General features: G+C 36.2%; 2 protein-coding genes and 1 long non-coding RNA gene across 7 annotated transcripts; 1 reads left to right on the top strand and 2 right to left on the bottom strand.

Annotated features, from left to right (window-relative positions):
• Window positions 1-279: 279 nt before the first annotated feature.
• Window positions 280-24450, bottom strand: LOC135741091 (uncharacterized). 5 transcript variants are annotated; one of them, XR_010529330.2, is made up of 7 exons: window positions 4086-4188; window positions 3792-3878; window positions 3112-3398; window positions 2828-3038; window positions 2368-2694; window positions 1966-2175; window positions 280-632 (listed from the first exon to the last, which is right to left on the bottom strand). XR_010529330.2 is itself a non-coding variant. In XM_065259751.2 (6 exons), exons 1-6 carry the CDS (start codon window positions 24305-24307, stop codon window positions 607-609), a joined length of 1191 nt encoding a protein of 396 aa, XP_065115823.1. In that variant the 5' UTR covers window positions 24308-24450; the 3' UTR covers window positions 280-606. The 5 variants fall into 5 exon arrangements, 1 of the variants encoding a protein (XP_065115823.1); XR_012335938.1 differs by having other exon boundaries at window positions 3801-3878; XR_012335936.1 differs by lacking the exon at window positions 4086-4188 and having other exon boundaries at window positions 3792-4077.
• LOC135741116 (uncharacterized) lies at window positions 8382-11028 on the bottom strand. The gene is made up of 3 exons (XR_010529343.1): window positions 10936-11028; window positions 10793-10856; window positions 8382-9355 (listed from the first exon to the last, which is right to left on the bottom strand). It is a non-coding gene; the product is annotated as an uncharacterized lncRNA (long non-coding RNA).
• Window positions 16583-22432, top strand: LOC135741063 (uncharacterized). Its single transcript, XM_073813622.1, has 6 exons — window positions 16583-16600; window positions 18610-19650; window positions 19742-19897; window positions 20018-20110; window positions 20408-20592; window positions 22408-22432. Exons 1-6 carry the CDS (start codon window positions 16583-16585, stop codon window positions 22430-22432), a joined length of 1518 nt encoding a protein of 505 aa, XP_073669723.1.

Raw genomic sequence — 24450 nt, 5'->3', positions numbered from 1 at the left:
ATGTTGGACATTTCTGACACGTTTTCCTTTTAAAGAACATTAAAGCCCAATCTGTAGCTTTCTGTTTGTTTCAGTTATTTGTATGTAAAGCATTGTGGATGATGTTTATGAAAAGACTTATGGTTTATTTACTGCTTTAGGTCAAGTGACAATTATACAATGCAAATATATGAAATTTAAAATACATGACAACGTGTACTTATAATACAAGATAACAATGTGGAGTTTGTCATGTGTTACAAATCATCATACTCATAAATGGTACAACCACAAATAATGTATTGTAACTGTTGTAATGATTATTTATTAGACAATACAACATACAGTATAATAATGTTTATTATAAGGGAATATACCTGCAATAATGCATTATAAACACAGACTTCATAGAAAGTGTTACCACATACTGCAGTCAAAACAGAAAACAGAGAAATATATTCAAAAGATAACATTTATCTGACGATTATGAATGTCTTAATACAAATATAATATGTGGAAAAATATCTCAGAAAGGCAGGTACCAAAAAGCTTTATTAAAACATTTACAGTAGCAAACCTTCAGAAAGCCAAGCCTTGTTTTAATCAGTATCCTACAGTTTTATGTATTTAAGCATTTGTTTTGTCCATTGGATCTGAAAAAAAGACACAAACTCAGTTATATTCAGAAAAGGCAGAAGATTCAGAATTTGACTTTTCTGTGATTCTCAGATTTCAGTCTCACTGCAGCCGTTATCACAGCGCTACTCAGCAAATAACCATCATGACAGCTGTGTGCATATTTTCAAAATAACACAAAAGTTCTGAGTGATTCGCTATGCTGTTCAGTGCCACTGGCAGCGCTAAAACACTTTCACTTTTGATTTTGTTAGTACATGTAAAGTACAATTTGCGTTAGAAAATAATAATTCCACCTCATCTTCTTTTTTTAGGGGTTTCCCCAGTAATGATGGTACACAAAACAACGCGGCACACCGGCACCTGACTTTGAAACCTGCAGAAGCTGCGCCAGTGACTTATTGGACTTATTAGACAATAACTAACCAAGATGTGTGCTTGTACTTGAACATTTCTGTAATTTTGTATCAATATTAATGAATCATCTGGTCCAATCAGCGCAGAGCTGTGTAAAATCTGCCTGTCAATCACAGTTCCTGCACACGCCACAGATCCCCCCTCCCCCCTTGCGTGTGTTACATTAGGCTTGTTTGACTTCATGAAGTACCACAAGAACCGACAGTCAGATGACGCGAAAGTACCGCTAAACGATTAGAGAAATAATACAAAGTCTAATTTCGTCTCGCTCTCGCTGTACTTTGACGTCATCCGGCTGTCGGTTCTTATGGCGCTGCATGAAGTCGAACAAGCCTAATATCACATGAATCTGCCTGAAGTTCACAGGTGTGTTGGATTGATCGCAGCTTGATGGGGGAGAGAACATTCACTAACAAACTTCCGATTTCTTGGCTAACAACCAGAGCTAGGAGAACAACCAATGAAAAGAAAACAACCAAGAAAAAGAAGGAAACAAAGATATAAAGCGACTGTGTCTGTAATAAAACTAGGATCAATATCGGACCAACATTTGAAAGGTGGAGGGATCTATGAGCTTTTAAAGGGTTCTAGCTGGATGCAGAACTTACCATATTTCTTCATGAGAGGTAATTGTGCTTTATCAACCATTTATTGTATTTCTGAGTGTTATGTAAGTAATCTAAGTATGCTTGAACACGCACTTATGAGGACGAGCTCGATATGAGGTTGCTCGGTGGTAGTGTGGGAGGGGCATAAAAACTGAAAACATTCGAAATCATCTCAATCCTCCAGAGTTGCTGACTGTAGCTTTAAAGAGTTACTTCAGTTGGTAACTAAACCAAGTTAATTAAAAGTTATTTTTTAAGTTGATGCAACTGTTTACTTTTTACAGTGTAACAGTAAAGTCAGATATATGATGAGATGTTGTGTTACCTCTTACAGTACAGGAATACTCGTGTTGCTCCTCACTGTTGATTGAGTCCAGGTACAGCTTGTTTAATAATCTCAATCCATCTGTTACCTGTTGTCCATTCTTATACCAGATGTAAGTATGTTTGTTATCCAGTGTGCATTTAGTTGAACAGCTTAATATCACTTTTTCTCCATCTATCACAGGGTTTGGGCTGCTTCTCACCTGTGTACCTGAGATTTCATATAACAGAGTTCACATAAACTAATTTTCCAAGTTGGGCCTCATATTTTTGATTTAGCTCAATTGATAAAGTATGGCCTAAACCTCTAATCACAGTTGTGTTGATATCAGACTCCTACTCGAGCTATAATGCTTCAGTATAATGAGTGCTGCACTATAGAGAGTTTATTATGAGCAGTTACCTGTAACAATAAGAAAGACTCCAGTATAACTAGAAACTTCTTTTGATGTGTTAGTGATGAACCTGAATCGATATATTCCATTGTCTCTCGTGTTGACGTCTTTGATTCTCAGTGTGTTTCCCAGATACTCCACACGACCAGAAAACCGAGGATCCTCACGTAGATCTCCGTAGAGTCCCCAAGGATAACCGTAACGCCAGGATGTTTTCTCTACTGTATATCCAGTGGGATGTGAGTATGAAGAGTGAATATCTACTGTTGATCCCACTAAAGCACAAACTTCTGATGAGATGTAAGTCACACCCCAACAGCTACTGTTAGAAAGACCTGAAAGAGTCACAAAATACTGCTGTAACATTCACAATCAATTACAAACACACTCATACTGTATATGAATCAACAAGAAAACTGCTAATTTAATATATAATTAATCTAAATATTGTGTAAATGTCAGACTCACACACAGATGAAGAGGGAACTGAAACAGACTCAATGCAGGAATAACTGTCAGTGTTTCCACTGGATGACACAAATATGCTTTGGTTATATGTTAAATCTTCTCCATTCTTGGACCAGTGGTAAAAAAAATGCAGATGTTAAAGTGCAGGAGGAATCACAGCTCAGTTTTACTCGCTGTCCTGTAGATTCAGGATTCATCTTCACCTGTAAAACTAAATAATGAAAACCTTACATTAGATGAGAAATGAAAAGAGTTTAACTGGACTGATGAGAATGTAAATGTACCTGAGACTGTTAGATTGACTGTGACTGAGCTGAGATGTTTAACTCCATCCTTCATAATGATCATGAGCTGATATTCTCCACTGTCTCTCTCTCTCGGGTCATATATTATGAGCTCTGAGTAATCTTCATTGATCCACTGCTTCACTCGTCCTGAGTAATCTGAATCTAAAGTCAAATCTTCAGGTTCATCTTTGTTTCTCCAGTTTGTTCTCTGTTTCTGACTGAACCAGAACCCAGTTTTGATGTTGATGTTTGAGTAAACGCACCTCACCATCACCAGTCCTCCCCTTACAGCACAAATATTCAGTTTATCACAGGTTACATTAAAGTTATCCAATGTTAGGAACCCTGAAGAAGAAACCGTACCCGTAACATTATTAATATTTGTAGTTTACTGTATTTAACTTCATTAAAATTACAGAGTGAGATGAGAGATTCAGACAGTCCTGTAAGGATATGAACTCAGATTCATCAATTTTGTTCTCAAACACAAATCTAAGTTCGGTTTTAAATACACAAACTCACTTAAAACATTTTAGAGACTGATCCAAACAGTATCCATTCCAGTCTTTGGAGTACAGCAATGTAAATTAAATGAGACTAAACTAGTTTAAAATCTGACATTTATTTTTACAAATATATAATGTATTGAAGTATTTCAGTAAGACAATAAAACATACCTTTCATACCTTGAATGTGTAACAGCAGGATCAGTGATGAGAGTCTGAAGTTCATGATTTCTCTTTGTAGAAACTCACATATACCAGCTACAAAACATTAAACAAGAACTTTTCTTATTGCTGATAAAAACACAATGTTAGTTTGACTGTGACACTAAATTCATTCATCTTATAATCAGATCTGCCGCTTTACAGTAAAATCAGTAACACACAACTGTTATTAACTAACAATAATTACAATTAAAATATTTAATTTTCGAGTCGCATATAATAAAACAATAAAAACATGCATACAAACACGTTGTTGTGCAGTTCTCTGTCCACGCATCAGTGGTTTTTAGCTGTCAGTTTTAGCTCTTGTTAAATGATCTGCTGATCTCAGTTCCTGTCATTGTGAAGAAAAATCTCAGTTCCTGCCAGCACCCTTCCTACAATAGTGTGTCTATTTCTTGTTCTTTAGTAAATGTGAGTGAGTTAAACTTTCAGGAAATGATAATTGTTGACTTCAGCTTGTCAAACTAAACATTATAAAGCTGTTTAACAACAGATTTTGACTTCATTTATCTTCATGTTTATCTTAATAGAGGTTATAGCCAGCTTATGAAGTTAGTTAGTTTTGAATTGATGTTTTCTTTAAATTACAGAGAAAATATTATTTATAAATCTCTTACATTAACTTTGTTAAATGCAAGGGACGTGCACAGGTTGGGGTGTTTTCGGGTCTTGAGCCACTGCTCGTCTTCTCTCACAGGCTCCCCTTTAGGGCACAAAAAAACTCAGCATGTATGAGTGGATTTGATTCCCAATTCACTGAAATCATTCTGTTATCAGTCCACTAGAGATCCAATTCGGGTTTTCATTTCCTGCTCACTCTTCACACTCTCTGTTATTATTTGTGTATCATTGTACCCATTGTGCATCACCATGACAACACAAATATAATGTGTAACGGGTAAATGTTGGCCAGTATTGTAGACGGTCATTGGTTGAGCTAGCAGTGCTTGTGTTGCTGGTGTTTCTGTTATTGATGCAGACTCAGAAGTGAGTCTCCTAACAGCTTCATTACCTTTAGATGGGCTGAAGAAACCTAACATTTTAAACACGATGAGATGCCAAAGTTAGAATACTCATCAGTTGTAAAGCTTTCTTGACTTTGGTCAGCAAGTCCAGGAGTTTGGTTTATCGCCTATAAAACCATCAAGCACACGTGCTGGAGTGTTTTACATTAAAGGGGCGGTGAATTTGTCGATTTTATTGTTTTATACTGTTGTCTGATGTCTACTTATGATGTTCGCATGTATTTTACATTCAAAAACATCAAAAGCAATAAGTAATAGTCTATTTTGTAACATGGATTAGTGGCTCTCTGGAGAAAAGCTTCGCTTGAAGGGGCGGGCCGCATTGAAGACCTGGACGTAAACACCCACTGCTATGATTGGACAGCTTCATTCACCGTCATTACATGTGGGGAAATGTTTTAAAAACATTAATGTGTAAAAATAGCAGCCGAACACAAATATGTTTGAGCCACAAAAGATTCCAGGTGCTAAATATGATACACATAAATGACAATACGTATAGTAAAGTATAAACAAAACTTTAAACTCGACGTGACTAAATTACCGTAAACAACACATCAGAATCTAAACTGCGGCTGATAAATCCTTATCAATAACTTTGTATATTTATATTGTGCTTGTGAGGTTGCTCTTAGATACACGTAACGTTACACACCACAGTTATATGATAAAAAAAAATGTTTTTTGACTGTTGGACCTTTCAAACGCAACTTGCCTAAAATTACCGTATACAACACAGTAAGCGGGCATCAGAATCTAAATTGCGGCTGGTAAGTCCTTCCTTATCACTAACTTTGTATATTTCTATCGCTATATTACAGTCGTATTGTTAGTTGTTGTACCTTTATTAATGTTTTTAGTAAATGAAAACAGTCAAACATACGTGTTTAGACACGGATGTTACAACAGGACATATCAAGCGATCTCTTCTAACAAAGCAATAGTGAAACACAGTAACTTAAATAAAGTAAAATATTTTACTCACTGTGTATACTGCTGTGTCATTTTTGTTAGATCCATTTTTAGTGATGCTTTTAATCACAGTCTCTCTGAAAATCCAGCATCGACTTGCTTCTTTACAAATGAATCCGCAGTACACAAAGTAATCAAACACTCCCCACGCGAGCTGGAACTTCTTCAAAAACAAACTTTAACCACGCATTCCTAATGTTATGTTGTGAGCCTCCGTTATCCAGCGTCTGTGTTGTTCCCACGCAGTTCTTCCACAACCCAAGACTCCGTTTCCATGGTTACTCTATCATAACAGATCACCGCGTCAAAATAAAAGTCTCTCCGAAAAAAATGTATTTAAAAGTCAATTTGGTTACATTTGGCAATCTTTAAAGACACGTTTACTGATTGTTGAGAAACACGTGTGTCACACGAAGCTGTGGGCGGGGCTACAAAAGTGGTTATTTTATTTTGGATTTGGGAGGTGCTTCAATTCTACTTTGATGTCATATTTCTCCGAATTCCACACTCGGCTGTAATACTGGCTTAGTGCAAACTGTTATATTTCAGTAGCATGGACGTTTTCAGTTCTGAAACTTACAGGATGTTCATTTAAAGCAACACTATGTAGTTTTCATGTAAAAATGACTTACAGCTCCCCCATGTGGTTGAAAAGTGCAACAATGCCTGGTATCAGACAGTCTTCTGCAGGCAGGGGGAGGGGCGGAGCTGTGTTTCCTACCCTCCACTGCCACCACTTTCAGAGTGTGCTTGTAGCAGCTAGGAGGCTGCTCAGGTTGCAGCAACAGTACAATTTGTCCAGTTAAAAGTTGTTCTATCACTGAAATAATTTTAGAGACATTATTTAAAGGTAAAAAAAAACTACATAGTGTTGCTTTAACTATGATGACCTCTTTTATAACAAATTATCAAGTTAAAATTGAGTATTTGATTCACCTTTAAGCTATTGCAGTGTTTGTACAGACTAGCTGAGAATAATATGTCTGTGTTCACCTGTGATTCATTTATATGTTTCCTTTAGTGGTTAACGTTGTGGCTGTGAGATTGTTTGACATAAATAAATACACAATTTGCTTAGAATGACTATTTGAGAAGCTGTATCTAGTGAAACTGCTGCAGTAGTAGCAGCAGCATGTAGTGTGTCAATCACAGAAGTGGGCGGGACACAGAGGCAGACTGACCGCTCTTAAAGGGGAAACACACAAATTTTGTACTTGGCATTATAGCTTCTTAACAGTTGTTACCTTACAAATTATTATATGGTACATTTATATTGCTACTTAATTTAAAAATATACCCACTAGAAAAGTGAAGGATTTCATACCCACTTTACTTTTCAAAGTTAATCCTGAAATGTTTGATTCAGCTCAATCGGTAATGCATGGCCTAAATCTCTAATCACAGTCGTGCTGATATCAGACTTCTACTCAAACTATAATGCTTCAGTATAATGAGTGCCAGCCCTGTCTCACGGAGTTGCGTATAAATAGCACGAAGTGTAAAAACCGTGCAATACATACGCCAAATTCCACTTTGGTGTGCATATGATATGCCAGTCCTTTCCATTCACTTAAACGGTGCATCTTTTTTGTCGTTTTATTTATTGGTTTCTCATTTTTTTTGGCTTTTTTTACCATTTCGCTTGGGTTTAGGGTTAGAACAACTTTTTGTTATATAAAAATGACATCCTAACCCAAACCCCAACTCTAACCCCAACTCCAAACGACCATGGCTTAAATATGGACAAAAACATGGAGAAACCTGTATATTAAATAACCTCATTAAGCAAATCTAAAATCTAACCCTAAAACCCAAGCGAAATGGTTTAAAAAAACAGAAAAAATTTGAGAAACCAATAAATAAAACGACAAAAAAAGATGCACCGTTTAAGTGAATGGAAAGGACTGGCATATCATATGCACCCCAAAGTGGAATTTGGTGGATGTATTGCACGATTTTTACACTTCGTGCTATTTATATGCATCAACGTGAGACTGGGTAGTGAGTGTTGTATTACAGAGAGTTTATTATGGGCTTACCTGTAACAGTAAGAGTGACTCCAGGTAAACCAAAACATTCATCTGATGTGTTAGTGATGATACTGAAGTGATATTTAGGAAAATTGTTGAATTAATTTGAAATTAATGTATTGAACTTAAAACCTGTAAAAAGTATTACTGTACATTGTGCGGAGGGAAAACTTCCTTTAAGACTTTGCAATGCAACTTTTGTGGGTTTAATAAAAAAGGAGCTTAAAGTCCCTACCGACTAGTTAAAATTCCCCCAAAATTGGCTTAAAAATCTGGTAATTACATCAATTTGAAGTTTTTACTAAGAATTGTATGTGTGGTTTTATTTCCTTCCCTTTTCTCTTTCTGTCAGTGACGTGAAGCCAAAACAACATCTCCTTGGTCCTTAGACACTTTAAAATGAATAACATACAACTCCATTTTCTATATGAACTTCTTGCTGTTGGATGTGTTGGAAACCTTTTTAGCAAAGACCAGGAGACGTGGTTTTCTCGAGCAGTAGTCTTTATTGCAGAAAACGAACTTCAAATCAGAGCATACAGCCGGAAGCTGAAGTCACCAAGTTCGACTTACTGTATACATGCATATATTTAAAGCCATTTGAAGGAGCAGTCCCTTCAGATGGAAACAATGCCTTCAGATGACAATATAAACATGAAAAGGTTACAATCAGGCAAGAAAGGGCAGCTGTAAACAAATCCCAGATTTGAGCATATAAACATGATAGCCTCACTGAGACAACTTCATCCTTTACCCTAAGAATCACTCATGAACAAAACGTCACCAGCTCGCCCAACAGAACAAAGGCAGGAAAGCCAGCTATTAGCTTTAATTGCCTTTGTTTCTTTCATATTTAGGTGAACAGATACATATGATAATAATTCATCAAACAAAACAATGACTTATTATAATGATATTTCAGCAGGTGTATGCTTGTTTGCAATTGATGTCAGAATCACCCTTTCACACTTGAAATGAAATGTTACACTCTGCATTCCTAAACCCCAGGTTAATGCTTTCATTTGCATATTTGCAGTGTCAACAGTCATGATTGGATAAAAAACGATGTTTGTCTGACTGAATTAATGGTGAGAACCAGTTAATCCATACACAAGTAAATCCATCACCATGTTGGGTGAAGGGCAATTTGGTATCTCTAAATCACCCAACTTGCATGTTTTTGGCCTGTGGGAAGAAAACCAGATTTCCTGGAGTAAACCCACGCTGACACAAGGAGAACATGCAAACTCCACACCGATAGGCCACCTGACCTAGCCGAAGATTGGACCGGGGACCTTCTTTCTGTGAGGCAACAGTGCTACCACCTGAGCCACTGTGCCACCCCAATCACTGTTTAGTAGGGTCCAATAGCAATTCGTTATAGAAATATATGATGTCATGATTCCTGTTGTTTACATTGTGAAGTGAAGCTGTTGTGATACTGAGAGCAGCTGTCCTTCATACAGATGATGCACACTTGATTCTAGGAGAACCAGACAAACAGAGAAGATGGGAACATTTAAAGGAAGACAGCACAGTTTTTCAATATTTTATTATGTTCTTATCTCAACTTAGACGAATTAATACATCGCTTTCTTTTTTCAATGCATGCACTTCATTTTTGTACAGCAAGTCGTGAATGTGTTAGCATTTAGCCTAGCCCCATTCATTCCTTAGGATCCTAACAGGGATGAATTTAGATGCTACCAAACACTTTCATGTTTTCCCTATTTAAAGACTGTTACATGAGTAGTTAAGTATGGTGGCACAAAATAAAATGTGATGATTTTTAACTCTTTCTCCGCCATTGACGAGTTATCTCGTCAATTAAGAGAAAATATTTGCATGAAACAAAAAAGTGTTCCTGATGAGTTTTTATGGTAATCTGTAATACAGAGATTATCCACTGGATGGGGCTCTTACCCAATGCATAAAAACTGAAGCAAAAATATTATTTAACAATTTTACACTCCGTGTATGTTTTGATAATTGTTCTGAATCTGAACAAAATTCCTTCACAAAATTGCAATTATTTCGCTTTTTGCTAAATATTCTGTATTTTTGAAGCCAACCCATATTTAAGAGTTTAGAAACAAAGAAAAAAAATAAAGATAGGATATAAAGTTTTTTCTCTTTTTGTTTGTTAATTGTTTGTTTGAAAGCAGAGTCTATGTTTAAATATTTTTAGAATAAAATTTTCCTGGAAGGCATTTTGTGAAATCACAAAAAAATGCTGGCGGGTAAGGGGGAGGAGTCAGAAGTTATGATGTTACTGCACACTGAGGTCGGAGTGTGCAGTACAATATAGTTATCATTTTTTATTGGCTTAAAAAAAATCCCAAATGCTGGCGGGCAACTTTTCAAAAAGAAGGCTGGCGGGAAATGAGTTAAGCCGATAAAAATGAGAACTATATTGTATGGCGGAAGAGCACTTAGTTTGCATCACTTCGACCTTGGGTGCAGTAATATTGGCGTAAGTTTGAGCGAGAGAGAGAGAAAAGTCAGGAGTGATGATGTTACTGCGTGCCGAGGTCGAAGTGCTGCAAACTAAGTGCTCTTCCGCCATATAATATAGTTCTCATTTTTTATCCGCTTAAAAAAAAATCACCACGTTTAATTTGTGCCACCATACTTACTCGTGTAACAGTCTTTAAATAGAGAAAACATAGAAGTGTTTGGTGGCTTCTTAATTCATCCCTGTTTGGATCCTAAGGAATGAATGGGGCTAGGCTAAATGCTAACAAATCCATAATGGGCTGTATAAAGATGAAGTACACTCATTAAATAAAGATAGGTATGTATTAATTAATCTAAGTTGAGGTAAGAAAATAATAAAATATTGAAAAACTGTGGTGTTTCCTTTAATAACACAATACTGGGTGTAATACTGAAACCTTCACAGTCAGAAAGAATTTCCTACCTCTTTGATTTTATGTCAGTTTGTTTCTTCAGATGAGCAGAATCTTTTCTTAATAAGAAAAAACCTGTTGGACCAACATTCACAGTCTTCATTTCAGAAAAAGTCACTCTTACAATCACATTATATTGTATATATTTACTCACCACATCCACACAGCTGCTATGATGAGAAACTGAGGTAAAAACACCAAAAAAGTGACTGTGTATTGACCTACTGCTGAACTATCTATTTGCACTTCAAAGAGAAACAAAATATTAGAGGATGATAGATCAGCTGAAGTTTTAACACCAAAGTCAGATGTATGATGAGATGTTGTGTTACCTCTTACAGTACATGAATACTCTTGTAGCTCCTCACTGTTGATTGAGTCCAGGTACAGCTTGTTTAATAATCTCAATCCATCTGTTACCTGTTGTCCATTCTTATACCAGATGTAAGTATGTTTGTTATCCAGAGTGCATCTGGTTAAACAGCTTAATATCACTTTTTCTCCATCTATCATAGTGGCTAGGTTGCTCGTCACCCGTGTATCTGATAAGAAAGGTCAGCATGAAAAAACACAAAAAACAAAGACCCTTGGTACTGATAAAGAACACGCAGTTACCTGTAACAGTAAGAATGACTCCAGGTAAACCAGAAAATTTATTTTTTGATGTGTTAGTGTTGATCCTGAATAGATATTGTCCTGAGTCATTCATGTTGACGTCTTTGATTCTCAGTGTGTTGTCCATATACTCCACACGACCAGCAAACTGATGAACCTCACGCAGATCCTGAATTATTTCTTTTTTTTTGAATGGTAAATGCCAGTATGTTTCCTCTACTGTATATCCAGTGGGATGTGAGTATGAAGAGTGAATATCTACTGTTGATCCCACTAAAGCACAAACTCTTGTAGAGGTGTAAGTCACATCCCAACAGCTGTTAGAAAGACCTGAAAGAGCCACATGTGCACACATATTTATAAACCAGTAATGCAATGAAATGTTTGTTCATATGTAAGTAAATGTTAAACTCACACACAGGGGCAGAGGAGATTTTAAAGTCTGTACTAAGAGAACAGGAATATGCAGCATATTCGCCAGATGACACAAAAATGCTTGTAGATTCACTTAAATGTTGTCCATCTTTTTTCCAGCTAAAACCCTTAGGTTTCGAGGTTAAAGTGCAGGAGGTATCACAAGTAAGTTGTAATTTCTCATTTTTCTTTGTAGATTCCTGATGTATCTTCACCTGCAGAACTGAATAAAGTTAAACATTGAGAAACTCTTAAAAATAAAAAATATCTGAACGATACTGATGAGAATGTAAATGTACCTGTGACTGTTAGATTGACTGTGACTGAGCTGAGATGTTTAACTCCATCATTCATAATGAACATGAGCTGATATTCTCCACTGTCTCTCTCTATCACATCTGATATCGTGAGCTCTGAGTTGTACTTAGTGATCTCTTGATCCACTCGTCCTGAGTAATCTGAATCTAAAGTCAAATCTTCAGGTTCATCTTCGTTTCTCCAGTTTGTTCTCTGTTTCTTGCTAAACCAGAACCCAGCTTTGATGTTAGTTTTTAAGTAAGAGCACCTCAGTGTCACTTTGGTCTGCTTTAAAGCACAAATACTGTATTCATGACAAGTCTCATGCCAGGAAAGAAATTTGAAAGAGCCTGAAACTGAAATGTTTACATATGAGATATAAGACAGATCAGTCTCATTAGATACACTGTAAAAAGTGAACATGTGCAGTTGTTGACTTAGTGAGCTATTTTTACCTGATTCTACCTATAAAAGTAATTTTGTAGCTGAAATCTACTTAAATCAAGTTTATGTAACATAGAACAAGGGAATGCTGTTTAAACTTAATAGGGTACATTGAACCAACATACAATTTCAATTTCTAAAGCTTGGGATGGACACATTTAACACAGCCCCAGACATAGAGGGCAGTATAGAGTTGTGTCATCTACAAGACAACTACTCTTCAAGACAGAAAATAAAAAGAACACCTGAGGACATTAGAAATGAGAAGCAGCTGGAAGTGGTGTTTCTCGTTTGGTGCAACTCATTTAGCCAGCTTAAAAGTAGTGGTGGGCAGAGCGAGGCTTCGTGAAACACTGAAACAGTTGAATCAATTGTGCCGTATGTTTCGAGGCTTCGAAACATCAATCCGAAACCGCCTCCACAGTGACACCTAGCGGTCGTTTGCATGTCTTTACATGAAGCAGCCTTGACAAGATTGTAGACGAGCGCTAACAAATTGTATCCCACATGTTGTTTGATTAACACACAAGTGATAGAATGGGAGAGTGGATAGTGCTCTCGACTCTCATGCGTAGATCTTAGGATCGAGCCCGAGAAATACATGCGCTACGTCATCATAAAAAAATGTTTTTTGTTGTTGTTTTAACATCTGTTTGACAACTACATGAGCTTTTAGGCTCACAATTGTTGATAACTATAAGCTATTCGGGTCTATTTAATGAAAAAAAAAATAGAATAGAGATATACCAAATAAATAATAAGATATTCATAAAATATATCAAGCCATAATATGCCACATTGTTTACATATAAAGATCTTTATTTAAATATATAAATTGTTCTGTGTTGATAAACTCAACCAGCTTCTTTTTTACATATAATTTCTCCAGCCTTTGAAAACATTCTCACACAAGGGACACTTGTTGCTGGCATGCATTTTTTGTAAGTAGCCTAAGTGTTACATACCTATGAGGAAAAAAGCTTCTTTTCAGTAATTTATAGTATTTGATCTTGCCAAAAACGCATCTATGAGGTATTGTCAGTTTTGTTTCCTACCCTGTCAGTTTAAGATTCGACGCGGATTCGACAGGTACGCCACCTTTCGAAATACTTGTGAAATGCACCGCTTGGTGTTTCGAATCACTTCATCACGTGACATGGGTGTTTCGAATCACATTTTGGAGCAGTGTTTCGAAACATTTACGCTTCGGGATCTCGACACAGTGTCGAAACGTCAGTTTCGCGGGAGCCATCCCTACTTAAAAGTAAGTTGTGATTTTCCTTTTAATTTTAGTATAAAATACATTTATTAAGATTGTTAGTTGTTAGAGGTGATTGAAACTTTACTGTTGTTGGCAAAATGCAACACACAAATCTGTTTTGTTGTCATCATGACACCAACATTTCAGTTTAAGAAATTATTTTAGGTGTCAAAGACAAAAAACATGTAAATGGTCAAATTAAATGGGTCTTATTCACCAAGTATTTTATGCACAAGTGAGAGGTGTGTATGACTATTAATAGGGTTCATTGAGCTTGAACTGGTTTTTGCAATGGCACACTTACAGAGGTGGTACATTATTTCGTTAACGTGCATTTACTTGAGTATGATTTTGGAAAATATGCACTCTTAAGAGTACATTTAAAAAAGGGTACTTTTACGCTTACTTAGGAAACTTTTTACATTCCTTCATTACTGTATTTTAATTAATTACGAAATGTGTATTTTATTTTAAAATTGCTGTCTCGTGTTTCTGGTTCATTCGCAAATTAATAACTCGTTTGAGTCGGTTTCTTTACTAAGCAAATGGGCCAAACGATTTGAATTGGTTCGCGATTCAGTTTGAATGAATTGTTTAGCGATTCAGTTTGAATGAATTGTTTAGATCACTGCCAAAACTGAATCGTCATATACGCACAAACTATTCGTCGTCTTACACAGTTAAACTCGCACAACCTCCAGAAATATTGTATACACGTGACTGAAACACAGAATGAAGAAAATCCATCCATGATTGATGTTTGATTCGCTGTATACTGTACTGTATGATGTAAGTGCTTCTCGCAGCACACACATGACATGAGATTCACAGCAAAAGACAATGTGAGTTTTGTCTAAAATCAGTTTTAAGTATTTTTAAGTTAAGTGTAAGCTTTCGATGTCCTCAGACCATTTTAGAAGATTCTCTGAGTTAACTTTAATATGCAAAACTCTACTTGTCTGATATTTAAGCTTCGCTACATCAACATTGAGACTACAGTTAATTTTATAGATATGCTTGTCTTTTCGGTATAAAATATTTTTTTAATCTCTACTGTTTGTGTATGTTGCAATTTTATACATGCTGTTTAAGTGTCCTTTATATGCATTGGCACAATACAGGTCAGGCAAAATTGCTATGTTTGCTGTGGAGTTAAGCAATGTCTAAACATTAAAAGGTGAACATGAGACAAAAGTACAGAATGTCACATTTATTTTGAATGTTTTAACATCCACAATATTCCAGCTCAATGACACAACACGTTTGTATTTTAATACTTCTAACTAATGTGGGCATATTGAGACCATTGGTTCAGAAGTGTTAAGTGATGATCTGTGTCCTGATACATTCATTGTTCACACATAAAAAGCAGAGAATGTGTATTATCAGTTTGATCCTTGAGTCTTGCATTTGGGTACAACACAAGTTACCATTTATGGTTGTTGTTCTTTGTTGGTAAAGCATGTATGTGTTGATTGAAACATAATCAAAGGTTAATAAAATGTGACATTCTATACTTCTGAATTACTGGTTCATCTTACCAATTTCTGGTCTCCACAGCAAACAGAAAAAATTGTCTTTACTGTCCTGAAACTTATTGAGGGCACTGTATATACTGTGTGTGTACAAACACACAAACACACGCACACACACACACACGCACACGCACACGCACACGCACACGCACACGCACACACACACACACACACACACACACACACACACACACACACACACACACACACACACACACACACACACACACACACACACACACACACACACACACACACACACACACACATACACATATATATATATATATCGTATATACAGTGCCCTCTAATTCCCCCCCCCCCCCGCAAAAGTAACTAGTAACTTGCTTCATCAGTGTCTGACTCCAGTTCACACATGGAAGTGAACACACTATTCTCGTTGTCAGACATATTGCTGCTTATACCGTTGTTTAGTTACCCGAAGCAATGTGTAAATTTTAGCAGCATCTAGCGGTGTGGTTGCACATTGCAAAGTTAAGGTTAAATTGGGTATGATTATTGAACGTTTAGGCAATGTTGTTTCCAAAGCATTTAGTGTTGTACATAAAATAGTTTTATATTATTGTCTTTTAGGACATTAATGTGGACATGCAAAGCTTGTGATGCATCTTTTCAAAGAAGATCTGTTCTCCTAAAACACTACAGACTGGACCATAACCACTATGGAAGAAGTCATTTGTATGCATGCACAAATGTGAACTGCCCCTGCCGCTTTAAAACTTGGAATGCTTTAATAAGCCATTTATCAAGAGGCGGTCCAAAATTCTAATTTTCAAATATGTCATGGACAATATCAGGTGGAAATCCAGAGGTTACAGTTTTTCTGACAATATGCAACTTTTCTTCACACCACAGTAACTAGGCAATGACTTTTGTCTGATTGTTTCAAGGTGCTCTGCATGAATTTCCTTTGTTCTGGAACACAACGTACAACTTCTAACTTCTTGTGACTGTATGTCTGATTTTCAGCAGTACAAAACCTGCACACATGAGTTGCAGAAAAGTTCTCAACAAATCCTCCAATACCACGTGCAGCAAGATTATCAGCAACCACAAATTGAACTGTACCCTTTTAAAACCCAACTTACTAATGAAAACACCATGTTGCTCCAAGTTTACAAGATCATTTATCAGTGGCTCCAGCACCCTCTCGTACCCATAACTCTTAACATCTTCAGATTTGATTAAAGCAGCCAAATAAATTGATGACAAAGATGACTGACAATATGAGGGTAAGCTTCCTAGAACCCAATTAACTCCACAAACTTTGTGTTTTTTCTTTGATGTCCCAAGATGATTGCACATTTCAAAATCATCCACATACAGTATCAAAGCAATAACTGAGGCTTCTGAAAGTAAAGGATTCCCTTTAAAATGTAGTCTATCACAAGATGATTTATACACTGGTGTTTCAGTGTGTAGTTCTGATGTTCCTTCTGTAAAGTTTATCACTTTATCCAAGATGGGTTGACAATTTAACTCCTGCTGTAAAAATTCAATAATGGTACATACTGGAATGTTTTGTTTTTCTTTGGGTCTAACACACATTCAGTTGGCTCAACCACATTAAAATGACTCAGATAGTAAGCCTTTCGTCTCCATGAAGTGGACAGTGGACCATTGTCTGCAATGAATCGGATTTGACTTACAAAGTGTTGACTTACAAACTCCTGCAGTACACTCTCCTCTATCTGGTAGCTGTGATGCTGAAAGACCTGACTAACTCAGTGAGCCAATTAAGTACCATAACTCACAGAGAAGATCATTAATAGCTGAGCAAGATACAAGATATATTTTCTAGCTTTAATAAAAGTGAAGCTAGGTTTACTTCAATGTCATTCAACTGGTCTTGAAAAAACACAAAGTTTGTGGAGTTTATTGGGTTCTAGGTAGCTTACCCTCATATTGTCAGTCCTCTTTGTCATCAATTTATTTGGCTGTTTTAATCAAATCTAAAGATGTTAAGAGTTATGGAATTCATGCAGAGCACCTTGAAACAATCAGACAAAAGTCATTGCCTAGTTACTGTGGTGTGAAGAAAAGTTGCATATTGTCAGAAAAAAACTGTCATTTTTCAATGTAACCCCTGGATTTCCACCTGATATTGTCCATGACATATTTGAAGGAATTGTGCCAGTTGAAATTGCCCTTTGCCTGTCTGTACTTATCTCCAAGAAGTATTTCACTTTGGATGATCTAAATCAGTCAATACACAACTTTCCTTTTACGTGGACTGACAAAACAAATCTCCCTCATTTTATCCCTCTCAACTTTGCATAAAAAAACCTGTGGGTGGAAATGCTCATGAAAATTGGGCTTTGATAAGATTTTTGCCTCTGTTGATTGGCAGTAAGGTTCCCTATGAGGAACAAGCATGGCAGATCTTGACAGACTTGAAAGATATTGTAGACCTTGTTGTCACTCCAGTTCACACTGAAGATTCTATAGCATATCTTGATTTTAAGATATCAGAACACTGAGTGAGATTTCAAGAGGTATTTCCAGATTCAACACTTCGGCCAAAGCACCATTACTTGGAGCACTATCCCCAACTTATTCGTCAGTTTGGTCCACTGGTGGCAGATTGGACGATGCGTTTTGAATCCAAACATAGCTTCTTTAAGAGAGTTGTCAGACACACAAGCTGCTTTAAGAATGTGCTCCAGTCATTGTCAATGAAACATCAATTTCAGATAGCATATTATTTGCATGTGAGCTCTGTCCCCAAACAATCTTTTGAAGTTACAGATGTTTCTATACTACTGTACCACTTGATGTTCTAAATGAAAACATTGCCCAAGCACTGAAGCAAAAATATGTGCATATTGAAGATGCATGTTTGTCGAAAAATGTTACATACAATGGCCTAAATTACAAGACTGGAATGATTTTGGCACATGGCTCCCTAGCAGGACTCCCAGAGTTTTGTGAAATTGTCCAAATGGTTGTTGTGCTAGACGGATTATGTTTTATTGTCAGGAAGCTGAAGGCATGGTACTTTGAACACTACAGATCATTTGTCTTGGAAAAGTCTTTGAATTCAGAAGTGTTGCTTGTAGAGCCTCATGAATTAAGGGATATGTGTACCCACTTGCAGATTACTGTGTTTCAGGGATGCATTTTACAACAGTTAAGAGACATACATGGTTAGGTATGTAACCACTTGTATATAAGGAATTTGACTGATGTATTTCACTTCATTTAGTGACTATTATTAATGTTATGTCTTTTCTCTCTTTAGATTGTCACAATGGCTTGCACAAAGAACATAGGGCTTCGAGTACTTTTTGGAAAAGATGATGCACACAAAATGTTCCTTCCTAATGGCTTGCCTGCATCCCTGGATGATATGCTTGAGAAAGTAAAGATGACTTTTAATTTGAGAGGAAACATAAGGCTGCAGTACTTGGATGCTGATTTTGGTGAATTTGTTAATGTAACTGACATTTCTGAAATACAACATCTTGGCACCATAAAGGTAATTCAGCTACAGGATGAAATGTTTCCAGTGCAAGAATTAGGCTCTTCAGCCACCTCAGGATTGACCATGGAGATGGATGACGTTACATCTGAAATTTCATGCAATACAGAATGCAGCACAGAAAGCCCAAACATTTCACATCCTGAGTCTGTTTTGTCCAGAACCCATCCATGGCCAACAAATTTCCCAATCCCGTGCTTCTCATATGAGACTGAGCTTCAATTGGAAAGGGGAAATGCTGAATATCAAGCTAATAAGAAGGTATTGACTGTTGGGTCGAAGATGAAAAGTGACATTCTACAAAAAGTGGCAGAACAAATCTACAAATTTAAAGCATATCCATTAGACACTGATTTTAGTGAGGTAGCAGAGGCGTTAGTGGAGAGACATCCTTGCCTAAAGGAGCTCGGTTCCTGTTGTGGATCCTATGGATGGAAGCAGAGGCTAAAATTTAAAATGGCCAACTACAGAACCATGCTGAAATTACATGGCTGTGCCGAAATTAATATTAATTCACTAAAAGCTAAAGGTAATGAAGATGCTCACCCATCTAAGAATATTAAAAGACCAAGACGAGCAGAGGCAAACTACTGTCCTAGTCTGCCAGTTGGTGAAACAAGAGAGAGCCTTGAAAAACTGCGGAAAACTCTTTTGAATGAAGCGAAGAAAAAAAACAATGATAAAGTAATTCGTGAAATTATGGCAAAGACTTTTGCCTATAGGCGTTATGAAATCGTCACAGAACAGCCAAAAATAGCAGATTTTATGAATAGATGGCCTACTCTGTTCCAGGAGAATGAGGTATTTTTTTTTGCACGTAAAGCTTATGTTTGATCTTACTGTAATTGCTATGTTGTCTAATGAGAACACACTTCTGTTTTTTATCTTTTAGATCAATGCAGAATTTCTCCGCATCACAACAGTCCCCCTTCAGATTCGATTCTTTGCAGAATTAGACAGACTTTCCACAAATCTTGTAAAAGTTATCAAAGGCAGAGGTGGAGCCATTCGTTCCAAAACTAGCCAATATGTGTTGGCATTTGATGAGGTACACTAAACTTCACAGTTCAGTTTTTGTTGTATTCACAGCCTGCTTTAGTTTACATTTTTGCTGCACTCCCTTTATTTATTGGTATTTACTGCTGATAAGTCTTTAAATAATTTTCAGACTAGTGACATAAATATAAGGAGAGAGTGTATCCTTAGATCCATCATTCTCTACCTTGGTGAGGATGACAAAAACCTGATAAAAGACTACATGGTAAGGACAATTAATATTAATATTGATGATGGCCACTGTTCTGTGCTAATATGATAATTTGTTTGTAGAATATTTTAAGCATTTTAGAGACATTTTAAATGTATAACATTTTCAATTACAGTTACATCATTTTTAATATGTGCTTTAACATTAGAAATGCTTAAAATGTCGAAGTCCTGTTGTGTAGCTGAAGTGTTTAACCATTTTTTTTTTGTGTGTGTGTGGCACTGGTTTGTGCAGGTACAATTTTAAATTATTATAATGTGTGGTGTACCCTTTTTTTTATTTCTTTTGCAGGATATACAAGATGAGCAGGAATCAGATGACCTCTCTAAACAGACAATGGCCATCTTTGTGAAACGAAAACCATGTGAGAGACCCTTTGAAATGCCAGATGACGTGGGAATCGTCATAGAAGGAAATGTGGTGTTGAATAATTTAAAATCAGTTGCATCTTGCTTTTCTTTTCTTTTTGGCCTAATGTATTGTTTAAATCTCAGCTACCCACGAGATTTAAAATACACATTTGAGATGATACAAAAGTTATTTATGGACCTTGAAGGTCAGAAAAAGTCCAGCAAGGTGCACAATCTTTGTGAAGTTGCTACAAACAGAGTAAGCATTTGGGTGGGAGGACAAGTAATTTATTATAATTATTTGGCTGAAATATTTTTGATATCAAGGACCGATGGTTTAACATTATGTAGCATCTACACTGTTTTGGTTTGTCTGAAGTCTTTATTATCCAAGCTTTTCTTCTCTAGGTTGCTGATTAATTTTTATTTGTTGTGACTCAGCATAGGAAAAAAATGGCATTGATAAATTGATTATTAAAAACAAGAAGTTATCAGTTACATGAAGTTGTGATTCATTGTGTTTGTCTTACATTATTTTAAATAAAACCAAGTGTTATGCGTATGGTGTCAAAATATAGTTATTAGGAGAGCCGGATCCACCTTTGAGGTTACCATGGTCTGAACCTTTGTTTTTCCAAGGTGTATCACAGAGATTCAGACCATTGGAAGGAAATATGCAAGAAGATTAATATAATAGGTTCACCACTGAACACTCTTAAAACTAATTTTGTCTTGTTAAGGGCAACACATCTTTGTGTTATTTTTGGAGGAACAAACTTTGTGTTGTTTTAACGGATCTTGTGTTGTCCCTTTAATTTATTTGAACTCAAAATCCACATGAAATTACACATAATTTGTTAAAATAACACAATGTGTTAAATAGGATAACCCAAAACAATGTGTTAGAATGAACACATCCTTGACTGAAGAAACATCAGAGCCAGCTGCAAATTTCATGTATATTTGTTTTGACGATATCTGAGGTGCAATTTCTGGGCAATCATCTGGCTCGGTGCCACAGAGAACCCCATGATCTCTGCAAATACACACAAAAATTGCAGTTGGCTTAGATGTTTCTTCAGTGGTGAACCTAGGATATTAGTTGTCTTGCATATATCTAATTGGCAGTCTTTGGTCTAATAGAATGTAATATTTGTTTGACATCAGTCATAATTATTTGTCTGCAGAGTTTAATCATTTTATCCATGCACTATAGCTATATATATTTTCACTTCAATGTTAGCTTGGAGCACTGCCTGTGTACTTTTGATTGAATCTTTTTCCCTGTTACAAACTTTTTATATTTTTCAATAAAATGTTTTGTATCACATTTAATTTTAGTAAAAACATAAAGATAATCCGATTAGATGCCCTTTAAAACATATAAATACATTAACAATAAATGAAAAAGCAGGATTTTGTTTTATCATATTTTGCTTTAGTGTAAATGTAAAATAAAGGTAATCCTGGATTGTATTGAAGTTTAACTATTAAGTGGTGTGATATTCAGGGAATATCAGGGTTCTATTTAACTGTATGTAAACCGAGCACCTTTGACCAATGATAAACTTTATTGCATGACATGTCCCCTACCTTTCGCCACGCCCATTCCGACCTGCAGCAAACCATAATTGAGTGTGACTGCCTCCTGCGCTAACTGCCAGGGCACAGCTGACCCTACTCAAGTAATCAGGGAGAAAGCGATATAAAGACCACAAGAAGCAGCAGGGACTGTTTACACGAGACAAGTTTCAACTGGAATCTGAAACAGTTATATTAATTTTTATGGAAAACAAGTTTGTGAAAACGGGTTTTAATGTAAAAGTTTTTAAAAAATATGTTGCTATCTTGCTATGTGCTCGGTGTAGACTACAAAAATGAATCTGTGAAAACTGTGACGGTGTGGGTGCGCTTGTTCGTGTTGACTGTGTTTTTATGCAGATGTAATGAGGCGTGCAGTCCATAATACTGTAGCTTGTAAGCACTAACGACGGGTCTGGCATACATCGTACAATGATAGTCGTTTTCGCGGATCCGTGTGATCAGATTTTTTGTCTATACAAAGAAAAATTTTTTAGTACATTGGTGTCGTATGAACGTATCAGTAAAATAACCTGTCTAATGTGTGTTCCCCTTTTCATAGGAAGCGACTTAATGCTGCGTTCCAGGCATGTTTTTGAACACGTGAACTACGACTTCAAAACCACGACTCACGACTCTGAACTGGGAGTATGCGTTCCAGGCAGCCTGTAACCCGTGTTTTTACAACCTTCTACCTGTGAAAGTGCACTGGAACGACATTCAAATCCGTGACTTCCTACCCGTGAACTCGTATTAGATTGTTGTACTCCCAGTTCAGAGTCCTGAGTCGTGGTTTTGAAGTCATGATTTACGGGTTACAGGTTGCCTGGAACACAACATAAGACCCAGGCTGAGCTGACATAACTATCCAGTACTGCACGAAGCAAGCGATTCCCCGAATTCACCAGGATGCCCAAAATCACGAGGCACCCACAAAGCCCAGGAGGACATATCAGCCCCTCACTGCCCCCCATTCCCTTCACTATTGTTAATAAAATGCCCCACTTGGGCATTTAAGCATCTGTCTGTGTCCTGCCTCCTTACTGCCCTGCTAAAATAAAAACTGATTAAAGTGCTTTTTAAAGAATGTATTGGAAGCTGTAAATGAGATTTCACTTTGTAACATAATTTCTGTACTAAAGTAAAAATTATTTTTATGCTATGCATAACGTTACATAAGAGTGAAAACATATTTTAATTTTATTAAATAAATTACCTTGCATCAAAGTAAAATATTGATTTGAGGTTATGCTACATATGATGTTACATAAAAATGAAACTATATTTTGATTTTATAAAAGAAATTACCTTACATGGAAGTAAAAACGTGATTTGAAGTTATGCTACACATGAAGTTACATCAAAATGAAACTGTATTTTGACCTTATAAAAGAAATTACCTTATATGAAAGTAAAAACTTGATTTGAAGTTAAGCAACACATGAATTTGCATCAAAATGAAACAGGACATTTGCATAATAAAATAAATGACCTTACATCAAAGTAAAAAGATAATTTCAAGTTATGCTACATATGAAGTAACAACAAAATGAAACTATATTTTGACCTTATAAAATAAATTACTTTACATCAAAGTGAAAACATGTTTTGAAGTTATGCTACACATGAAATTACATTAAAGTCACACTGATATTTGCCTCTATACAACACATGAGGTCACATCAATGCAAAATTGGGATTGCAGGTAATACAAAATATGAAGTGACAGCAGACTTAAATTTAGATTTCAACTAATATAACATACATATTTACATCAAAGTGGAAATAAAGTTTCAATGTGTAAGACAAAATAGGTAATGTCAAACTTGCAATCTGATTTAAAATTGCAGGACAAACCAAGTTACAGCCAATGACAGTTTTGCCTTAGTAAAACCTTGGCATTTCGGGTTGGTTGAATTGAGTTATTCTCAGTCATCTAAAATGAGATATTAACTTCAACAAACTCAGTTAATGCAGATGTTACCAAATGAAGTACAATTTCTAAGTTGATCTGACAAAACATTTTTTACAGTGTACTTAAGAAAACACTTAAATCATAAACCCAGAAAGGGCAACTCATACTTCACTTACTAGCAATGAATTATACAACATATACATGCTCATATTAAGGCCAATTCGCACTGGTCAACAAACCCAAATACAGACGTTTCTTGTTCTATTCATGTTCAATTGTTAGGGAATTAACCTTACCTGGAGTGTGTAGCAGTAGGATCAGTAATGCGACAGAGATGAAGTCCATGATGTCTCTCTTTTGTATAAATTGAGACTGCAAAACAGCATCATATTTTGTCCAGACTAAAAGACAAGCATGCACATTTAATTGTTTGTTGATTCAGTTAAAAGCTTAGATATACGTAAATCATATGATGCAGGGATCGCTTA

The sequence above is a fragment of the Paramisgurnus dabryanus genome, chromosome 24 (assembly GCF_030506205.2).
Source record: "Paramisgurnus dabryanus chromosome 24, PD_genome_1.1, whole genome shotgun sequence".
NCBI classification, from domain to species: Eukaryota; Metazoa; Chordata; class Actinopteri; order Cypriniformes; family Cobitidae; genus Paramisgurnus; species Paramisgurnus dabryanus.
The sequence above is the reverse complement of the archived record's forward strand: the minus strand, read 5'-3'. Positions and strand labels throughout refer to the sequence as shown.